The following is an 11,121-nucleotide window of genomic DNA, read 5'->3' on the forward strand; positions in this document are numbered from 1 at the left end:
ATGATGACAGAGTTAGCTGGAGTGAACTAGGTGGATAGATTAGTAGGAAAGGCATAATGTCAGCAGTGACAGACTGTTAATAGGATAATTCATAACTCTCAGGAAAACAGCATACTAAAAAGGAAGAAAGATTCTGAGAGGGGGATATACCAACCATAGTCAGCAAAGCAAGTTAAGGAGATCATTATGTTAACACAAACAGCATGTAATGAAACCAAAGTTAGTGATTGCCTTCGGACTGGAATACATTCAATGCCCAGCAAAGGAGAACTAATAAGAAAATACAAACAGTGAAAATAAACTATGATGGCAAACTGGTGAGGATTATAAAAACTGACAATAAGAGCTTCTTTAAATATATAATAAGGAAGAGAGAAGTCAAAGTAGACTTGGGCCCCTGTGAAAATGAATCTGGGAAGCAATTTTATGGAACAATAAAATGTCAAAGAAAATGAACAGATATTTTGCATCAAAAATAATACAACAAACTGTGAATGTTGGAAATCAAAAGTAAAGACATAAACTTCTGAAAAACCTCAGCAAGTCTGCCAGCATCTGTGGAGAGAAAGCAGAATGCTTTGGGTCCAATGACCATTCTTCATAACATCATTCTTATGCATCAGTGACTTTAGGGCAGGAATTAAATACTATCGTAATCGAAAAATAAGAAGTATTAGATTAACTAATGGGGAGAAAGGACTAATGGATTTTACCCTAACATTCTAAAAGAGGTAGTTGTATACATTAGAGATAGTGTATACATTGAGTACAATTGTCCAAAGTTGATGGATTCTGGAGAAATAGCAGAGGATTGGAAAACTGTGGAAGTTACAACTCTATTTAAAATGAGAGAGAGGCAAAAAGCAGGTCACTAATGCCAATTAGACATATATTGTTGGGAAAGTATTAGAACCAATTATTAAGCAAATAATAACAAAACATTTGGGAAATCGGGATCAAGTCCAGCAGAGTCAACATGGCTTCATGAAAAGAACATCGTGTCTGACTAACTTATTAGAATTTTTGAGGAAGACTTAACCAGATTGGAGTGAGTAGATCTATTTTATTTGGACTTCCAAAAGGCACTCAATAAATTACATCACAAAAGTTAAATCATACAAGCCCACAAAATTGCAGTTAAAAATCTGTCACAGATGAAGAATGCACTTTGTCCATGTGCTGACCTTTTCAAGTTCCTCATGTATCATCGTGAAATATGTCACTCATGCCACTCTAGACTCCTCACACAATGATTTTTCCAATATTCTCTCATCTAGATTATTTACCAACCCTATGCATAAAATCACCAGAAAAAGCAGCATGCATCAAGATTGAGAGCAATTTAGAGTTCATAAAATGAGGGCAAAAATGTTGATCAAGAGGCTGTACATAAGAGTATGTGAATAAAATTGTCAGGTAAATAGAAACTGCCAAAAAAAGGTTTCTATAAATATATGATGAGAAAGAAAAACAACAGTCAAGTCAAATGCATTTCCAATTCTGGTAGAAGCTGGGACATTTGTAATGGAGAACAAAGAAATGACAGAAGAACAGAATGCATACTTTGATTCTGTCTTCACAAAAGAGTGCACAATTAACCTACCAGAAATCTTTGGGAACCAAGGGACTTGTGACAATGGAGTGGAAAGAAATTGGTATTTTGTAAGAAAGTAGTACTGAGTAAATTAATGGAGTTGAAAGGAGACAAATCACCAGGGTCTGATTATCTGTATCCCAGGAAACTAATAGAAGTGACCTTGTAAACATTAGTTGCAATGGAGATCATCTTACAACATTCTGTAGACCCTGACGCAGTTCTACAGAATTGGAGTGTGGTAAATGTAGTCACACTACTTAAAAATGGAGGGAGGGAAATGCACACATGTTAGACTAACATCAGCAAGGGCTTTTGCCCGAAATGTTGATTTCGCTGCTCCTTGGATGCTGCCTGAACTGCTGTGCTCTTCCAGCACCACTAATCCAGAATCTGGTTTCCAGCATCTGCCGTCATTGTTTTTACCCCAGAATAATGCTAGTGTCTAGTGCATTTTATAAAAAGTGATAAAAGAACATTTGGATAACCTTAATGGGTTTGGACAAACCAGCATGAGTTTATGAAAGCTATCATGCTGAATATATCTACTGGATTTTGTTTTGAGAATGTAATCACTAGAATAAGTAAGGGAGACCCACAGGATGTGGTATTATTGAATTTTCTGAAAGCTTTTGGTCGGCGATGTTTGGCAAATTTAAAACATGTGAGGTGATGGTGATATATTGGCATGGATCAAGAATTGGTTGTCAGACAAGAAGTAGTGAGTGGGAATAAATGTGTCTTTTCTCTCAGTGGCATGCAGTGACAAGTGCAGTGTTGCAATGATTCCAGGTATTCATCATGTGTGAAAATGTCCTGAATGAGGGAACCAAATGCTACATTCCTATGTTTGGTGATGACATACAGTTGGGCAAGACTTTGAGTTGTGAGGAGGATGCAATCAGGCTGCAAGCTGATTTGGACAAGCTAGGTGAGTGGACAAACTCATGGCAGGTGCAATGCAATGTGGTGAAATCTGAATGTATATGCTTCACTGTGAAAAACGGAGAGGAAGAATATTATTTAAATGGTGGTAGAATGGGAAGTACAGATAAACAAAGGGATAAGGTTTCATTTCTTATTCATCCACGGGACGAGGGCACACCAGGTAGGCCAAAAGCTTTTGCCCATCGTAAAGGACAACTAAGAGTCAACCACATTGTTGTGAGTCTGAAGTCACATGTCAGCCAGACCAGATAAAGATGGCAATATCCTTCCCTAACTGACAGTGAAGCAAATGGGTTTCTCCAACAATTAACAAAGATTTAATGGTCATCATTAGACTCTTTATCACAGATTTTTATTGATTTCAAATTCCACCATCTCTTGTGGTGATCCTTGAATACAAGTCAATGAAAGTACACAGGTAGGTACAGCAAGCAAGTAGGAACAAACAGGGCCTTGCTGGGTCTATAACTGGAGTGTTGCAATAGTACAGCTTTGACATGCCTACCTAAAAAAAAGACAATGAAGGAGTTCAGTGGACGTTCATTAGGCTGATATTGGGTTTAGGAGGGATCTATTATGAGGAGTTTGACTGGTACTGCTTTTACTCAACTTCAGGGGGATGAGAGGGGACCTGCTGAAATGTATAAAATTCTGACAGTTTGGACTTTCTTAATGCAGGAGAATGCGTTCCTTGAATGGGAAATCTAGAATTAGGGACACAGTCTCAGGATATTGGTCTTGGATGGACTTGGATGAACAAATATTTCTTCACTCAATGACGAATGAACATGTGGAATTTCTGTACCACAGACAGCAATGGAGGTCACTTCACTGAACGTAATCAAGGAAGAGATGGCTAAATTTCTAGATTTTAAAGGCCTCAAAGAGTATGGGGCAAAAGCAGGAATATCATATTGAGATAGAACATCAGTCATGATCCTATTGAACAGTGAAGCAGGGCAAAAGGGCTAATTCACCTAGTCCTTCTCCTCCTTTCTCTGTTCTTGTACAACATTTGTCTCTGTGGCTAATCAGTTTGTGGCTCTTGCCAGTTTAACTAAGTACTTTCTTGTAATATTCATAAACATATATCTTTGTCTGAGAAAAAAAGCAACATTAGGGCTTATTAACCAGGGTGTTATGACACGTGAATAATCCAGTTCCTATCTTTTCAAGTCCACTTGGGGAATTTTGGATTATTTTACCTGTTCGAACCAAAAAAATGCATTTACGTAACCCTTATCCAGCTAAGTACCATTCATTGGCTTGCCAGTTATATAGTTCGTCAGTCATGCTGTCTAACACTGTCCATTCACCTTTCATGGGGATGCAGTGCTATCAAAAACTGAGTGTACAATCACAAAGCAGCTACAAAACCCTCATTTTAAAAAAAGCATGCTATTTCCTAAGATTACAAATAATGCATTGTGATAAGTATTAACACCAAGGCTGGAGATTCAAAATATGCAGAAAGTTTTTTTTTTCAAATCACACAACACCAGGTTATAGTCCAACAGGTTTATTGGGAAGCACTAGCTTTCGAAGGGCTGTGTCTTCATCGGGTAGTTCTGTAGTACCTGTTGGACCGCAAAGACAAGTGTCGTATAAAAACAGAGAAAGGAAGAGAAGGACTAGGTGATGTAGCTCTTCTTCTGGAGCACCTGTTGGATTATGAGCTGGTGTTGTGTGATTTTTAACTTTGTCCACCCCAGTTCAACACCGGCTCCTCCAAATCAGATATAGAAATAATAATCGTTAATCGTCTGGCTTCTTCATGTGACCTCCAGCAGTGACAGACTACCTCCGCTCTGTTGCGATCATCCGAGGATTCAACGCTTCTGCTGCAATGCTCTCAAGCTATCCAAGTAAAAATATTCACCAACACAGAGGACAGAGAGTTCTTCAGGAATTTAGCGCACCTCAAGAGCAGGAAATATGAAATCAAATGACTTTTAGTTGCCAGGCAGAGTAAAGAGAGATGGAAAGAGGAAAGTGGGTGTAAGGGATCTGCGTAATTCTTGCTGTTTAGCCATCTATGATGCAGCGTTCTTTTGTTCTACAGCCAACAGAAACAGACAATATCACACCACTGGATTTCATGATCCTGTTTATGAAGAGATTGAGGTTCAGGAGCTTGGAACAGGCACAGGTAATTATCTTTCAGATTTACGCCTTTGGTATCTTCCAATTGAAATTAAATTTGTATTTTAAGATTACAATGTATTTCATTTCTAGGTTTGCAGTCGATCAGTTCACTAAACAAATTGGAATATTATACGGACAGCGAGTTACATGAACATGAGGATGCAAATGTGGAAGGTAAGCTAATTTGACATCTTGTCACATGCCTTGCTTCACAATTCCCGAATGAAGAGCAAAACTAACAAACCATCATCCTTATAGTCAGACTAAGATTGTTAATAAATGCATAACCATCTAGAAATACAGTGATTTTAGTGTAAAATTGGTTCACTCATGCATTTGCAATCCAAAATATCAATATTAATTGTCATTGCACCATTAACTCAAGCACACTCAAGCACAAAGATACTTAATTATTTATTTGTATTCCTAAGAAGTAATTACATGGATTTTATTTAGATACCCGTATGCACCGTGATGAAAAACCTATGAGTATACCAGTAGATAATTGGTAATTAACTCCAATATTTAGGTTTTCAACAAAGTATAAAAAATACACCTACAACATTGTGTCGATATAAGTCTCAATACTCCGAATGTTGTTGCATGTGGCGGTTGGGAGATGCATAAATCATGCACCTGTACACGATACACATAATAAGCATTATAAGTGTCAACGATGGAGGGCATGGAATTGGTAAGGTGACTTCAACACTCCTCCTGCATTGCATTTTCCAATCAATCAAATCCATCTTTATTTGGAAAAATATATTACTTTAATGTATTTAGTGAGCTTCAGCGGAGACAATATATAGGAAATAGATCACTTAAATAAAGTAATTTCAGTCATTTGTCAAGGGAGCAATAGTTGAATAGATAAACAGAAAAATAACATGGTTTGACACTAACAGGCTAAAAGATACATGCATTATTTCGTGACTATCTTGATTGCCGTAATCTGAATATAACTGAGCATTTTTCTTTTTAGATTCACTTATTTTTGATGATATTGAATTTGGAAGACAATATGATGATATTCAATAATTTGAGATGGAGTATGAACAACTACCATCACTTTAGCTTCTTCCTCGACATTTCATGTTCACCCCATCGTCATCATTATTTATGATTTCTCATTCATTTTAACCAAATTGTGAGCTTGGAAATGAACATTTGCATGTTGCTTATTAAGAAATCATAAATGTAAGAAACGTTGCAGTCAAAATTTTGATGAAATAAAATGAGGCAATAATTTGCTGTGCGAAAATTATAAATTCAAAGATGTTTTGGAGTCAGTCACCAAATTGAAGTTAAAAAGACTTAGAACAAAGAACATAGAACAGTACAGTACAGTACAAGCCCTTCAGCCCTCAATGTTGTGCCGACCTATTATCCTACTCTGAGCTCAAACTAAGCTACATACCCTTTATTTTACTATCATCCATGGAACTATCCAAGAGTCGGTTAAATGTCCCTAATGTGTCTGACTGTACTACCACTGCTGCTGGCAGTGCATTCCACACACCCACCACTCTCTATATGAAGAACTGACATCTGCTCTCTCCTTACCTCTGAACCTTCCTCCAATTACCTTAAAATTATGCCCCCTTGAGATAGCCATTTTTTCCTGGGAAAAGTCTCTGACTATTCATGCTATCTATGCCTCTCATCATTTTGGACACCTCTATCAACTCACTCTCATCCTTCTTCTCTCTAATGATAAAAGCCTTAACTCTCTCAACTTTTGTTCATAAGACATGACCTACAGTTCAGGCAGCATCCTGGTAAGTCTCCTCAGCACCCTCTCTAAAGTTTCCACATCCTTGCGATAATGAGGTGACCACAACTGACCACAAAATTCCAAGTATGGTCTAGCCAGAGCTGTTTAGAGTATAACCTCGTCTCTCTTAAATGCAATCGCCTTGCTAATGAAAGCCAACGTTCCATATGCCTTAACAGGCCGGTCAAATTAGGTGGCATCTTTAAGGGATCTATGGACTTGAGTCCCAAGATTCCTCTGTTCCTCCACACTTCCAAGAATCCTGTTTTTAACACTGCATTCTGTTTTCAAGTTCGACCTTCCAAAATGAATCACTTCACACCTTTCCAGGTTGAACTCCATCTGCCACTTATCAGCCCAGTTCTGCATCCTGTCAATGTCCTGAAGCAACCTACAACAGCACTCCACACTATTCACAACTCCACCAATCTTCCTGTCATTGGAAAACTTACTAACCCACATTTCCATTTTCTTATCCAAGTCATTTGTAAAAATCACAAAGATGATTGATCCCAGAACAGATCCCTGTGGAACAGTACTTGTCACCAAGGTCCAGGCTAAATATTTTCCATCTTCTACCACCCTCTGTCTTCTGTGGGCCAGCCAATTTTGTATCCAGGCAACCAACTTTCCCTGTATCCCATTCCTCCTTAATTTCTGAATGAGCCTACCATGGAAAAACTGATCAAACACCTTGCTAAAAATCTGTGTATGTCACATTCACTGCTTTACTTTCGCCAGTGTCTTTTGTCACATTCTCATGGAATTCAGTTAGGCTTGTGAGGCATGACCTGCCCATCACAAAGCCAGGCTGACTATGTCTAATCAAACCTTGATTTTCTAAGTAATCATAAATTCTGTCTCTCAGAATCCTCTCCAATAATTTGCCCACCACAGACATAAGACTGACTGGTCTTTACTCCCAGGATTGTCCCCATTCCCTTTCACGAACAAGGGAATAACATTTGCCACCCTCCAATCATCTGACACTACTCCAGTGACAGTGAGGATGCAAATATCTTCACCAAAGGTACAACAATCTCTTCCCTCACTTCTGGAAGTAACCTTGGGTATATGCAGTCTGGCCCAAGGGACTTATCTATCTTTATGTTTTTCAAAATTTTCAGCACATCTTCCTTCCTAACATCAATCTGTTTGAGCATATCAGCTTGTTTCATTCTGTCCTCACAAATGCCAAAGTTCCTTTCAGTAGTGAATACTGAAGCAAAGTATTCATTAAGGACCTCTCCGACCTACTCCGATTCCAGGCACAAGATTCCTCCACTATCCCTGGTCAGCCCTATCCTCATTCTGGCCATCCTCTTGTTCCTTCCAGAAGTGTACGATGCCTGAGGGGTTTTCCTTAATCCAACCCATGACATGCTCCTTTCTAGCTCTCCTAAGTCAATTCTTCACTTCCTTCCTGGCTACCATCTAACCCACTAGATTCCTGTCTGATCCTTGCCCTCTCAAACCTAATGAAGCTTTCATCTTTCTCTTAACTAGATATTCCAAATCCCTCATCACCCAAGATTCCTTGACCCGACCATCCCTTCCTTGCCTCATTGAGACAAACCTATCCAGCACTATCAGCAAGTGCTCCTTGAACAAACCTCCACATTGCTGTCGTGCATTTCCCTGACAACATCTGTTCCCAAGTTAGGCACCCCTGTTCCTGCCTAATGGCATTGTAATTCCCCCTCCCCCAATTAAATGCGTTCCCATATTCTCTGCTCCTATCCCTCTCCATGACTGTAGAAAAGGCCAGTGGGTTGTGATCGCTATTATTGAAATGCTCTCCCACTGAGAGAGCAGTTTATTTATATATTGAATCAGAAGTCTTCCTGGACATACCTGACAAAAACTGTTCCATCCAAACTATTTGAACTAAGGAAGTTCCAATCGATATTAAAGTCACCCATGACAACAACCCTGTTACTTCTGCACGTTTCCAAATTCTGCCTCCCAATCTGCTCCTCTGTCTCTGCTGCTATTGGGGAGGAGGTGGGGCGGGGGTCAGAGGGATGTGGTATCTGAGGAAAACTCCCAATAAGGTGATGCCTCCTTTCTACTTTCTGATTTCCACCTATACCAACTTTGTAAACAAACTCTCCTCGATGATGTGCCTTTCTGCAACTGTGATATTATCCCTGAGTAGTACAGCCACTCCCCCACCTCTTTTATCTCTTTTAGATGGGAATTTTTTTTTGTGTGGTAGAATTTTGCATGTTGCAGTTGTTGCACTTTAAGCATTTATCTCAAAATTTTGTAATCATAAACATCTGTTTTTTTTATTCTACCTGCTGTGCTTCAAATATTGACATTAGTTGTCCTTATATAGAGGTTTCTTTGAAAGTGATTGTTCTGATGTTGTTTTACAAACAGTGAAACAAAGAGTAGGATGACCTATCTTTTAATGGCATAATAGGTGCAGAGTGTTTAAAAAGAAATTAACAAGTGGATTGATAAAGGCAGTTTTGTCCTCAGTACTGAACTATGTACATGCCTTGTACAGTGTAAAATATTGCATCCATTTTCACTTCCATATTTGCGCATATCTGACTCATTTGCTTGCCAAAAAGATAATAAAATTGAACTCTAAATGTTTAGGAATGGATTTTCATTTTCATGGTTCATTCTTCAAATAAATTCATTTCTAATATATCAGGGAGTTATATTCAAATAATGACAAGTTCAGACAAAGATTTTAATAAGGCAAACATCAATTTGTACATCCATTTTGTTCAGTTGTGTCAATGTAGAGATTGGGTATTGGTTAATTTAGTTGATTAGATGGCTGGTTTAACATGCAGAGTGAGTTCAATTCCTGCACTGGCTGAGGTGACCATGAAGAATTATCCTTTTCAACTTTGTTTCTTATCTGAGGCATGGTGAGAGAAAAAAAAGTAAACTTTAATGATTTTTTGGCCATGGAAATACAAAGTGGCAAAACAGCATTCTATCTTTGGTTGATAAGCTTGCAGTCTTTTTGGCTAAGTTGAACTCCAAAGAATGGGCACATATTGGCTTTACCTAGTCTGTCAAATCATTGCATTTGGCTCTTCAGCAAAAAACAACTGCTTCCTTGTATTTTCCTAATGCCATTACCGACCTCAGGATTCCCCAAACTGCTTTCTGCCCAGTTAAGCACCTTTCATTTGAGTTATTTTTGCGCTGGTGATAAAGCAGGTGGTTCACTTTGACACAGTAGGATATTTCAAATGACAATGCAAGAAATTAACCTAAAATCTATTTTGGCTTTTGGTTGATGTATAAAAATATCGGCCAGGTCAATGGATGAATCTATAATATTCCATGGCAAAAACAATGACTGCAGGTGCTGGAAACCAGACTTTGGATTAATGGTGCTGGAAGAGCACAGTAGTTCAGGCAGCATCTGAGGAGCAGCAAAATCAACGTTTCAGGCAAAAGCCCTTCATCAGGAATATGTATTCACTGTGTTTGTTTCAGATTTCTAGCCTCTACAGTATTTTTTTTATCACCATGCAGGAAGTGGTGTACTGTAGATTGTGGGGTCTATGGGATATGATTTATACTGTATTCATATTTTACTGCTTAGATGTAAAATGACCCATGGAATATTATGCACAAATGGGTGAGATTGGTCCTTGAGCTAGAATCCTGGACTGGGCCCATATTTCTGGAATGCATGGTCTGGCAACAAAACTAGAACTCATGAGCCAGTCCAGTTCATAAATTATTTTCAGTTCCCCAAACAGACATATAAAGACATGGGCAGTTGAAAACTTAGCTTCCCAATAATTCATTTCTGTGTATACATGTTGAGAGAGCAACTTGATTAAAGTGTTGAATTCCCAAAATCTTTTTTTAAAAATTATAAATATTTCATAGTTGAATGGGATGAAAGCAAAGGTAGATTAAAAGTTTAATGGGTGTGAGGAACTGAAGGAAATCACTATTAGTTGGGAAAACATGTTGAGAAGATATGTGAGATGAATGGCCCATAAGTCTCCAGGTCCAGATAATCTACAACACAGGAAATGGTCCTGGAAATACTGGATCATCTTCCAAGCTTCCATATAGTCAGGTACAGTTCCTATAGACTGAAGGATAGCTAACATTACCTCTCTATTTAAGGGGAAGACAGAGAGAAATCTGGGAATTATAGATAGGTCCAACTGACTTTGGTAGAGTGGCGGGATCATATAGAGTCAACATGGATGCATGAAAGGATAATCATGCTTTACAAATTGAATGGAAAACTTTGAGGAAGTAATTCATAGAGTTGATGATGGGGAGCAAGTGAATCTGATTTCTTTGGAAGTTCAGAAGGATTTTGACAAAAGTTCCACATCAGAAATTAGTGTGTCAAATTAAAACGCATGGGCTTGGGGATAGTATGTTGAGATGGACAGAAAACTGGTTGACAGACACAAGTGAAGTGTAGGAATAAACATTTTTTTAAATAGCATCAAGTGACTAACAGGGTATTGCAAGGATCAATGCTAGGATCCCAGCTAGTCACTATATATATATATTAATGTTTTAATTTAATGTATAATTTAATGTTTCTTAGTTTGCAGATGTCAAAAACCTCAAAGAGGAAGCAGAGAAGCTTCAGTGCGATTTGGACAAGCTCAGTGAGCAGGCAAATGCATGGCAAATGCAATATAAT

At 38.3% G+C, this 11,121-nt stretch overlaps 1 protein-coding gene across 1 annotated transcript in view; it reads left to right on the forward strand.

The window, feature by feature from the left end:
• Nucleotides 1-6,157, forward strand: part of LOC122555638 (deleted in malignant brain tumors 1 protein-like) — a 48,580-nt gene extending 42,423 nt beyond the window's left edge. Inside the window, exons 13-15 of the mRNA XM_043701636.1 lie at nucleotides 4,605-4,691; nucleotides 4,778-4,861; nucleotides 5,673-6,157. Coding sequence (XP_043557571.1) covers nucleotides 4,605-4,691; nucleotides 4,778-4,861; nucleotides 5,673-5,728 — 227 coding nt within the window. The 3' untranslated portion in view covers nucleotides 5,729-6,157. The remainder of the gene's footprint in view (nucleotides 1-4,604; nucleotides 4,692-4,777; nucleotides 4,862-5,672) is intronic.
• The last annotated feature ends 4,964 nt before the right edge of the window (nucleotides 6,158-11,121 follow it).

This window comes from Chiloscyllium plagiosum, chromosome 13 (assembly GCF_004010195.1).
Source record: "Chiloscyllium plagiosum isolate BGI_BamShark_2017 chromosome 13, ASM401019v2, whole genome shotgun sequence".
Lineage (NCBI taxonomy): Eukaryota > Metazoa > Chordata > Chondrichthyes > Orectolobiformes > Hemiscylliidae > Chiloscyllium > Chiloscyllium plagiosum.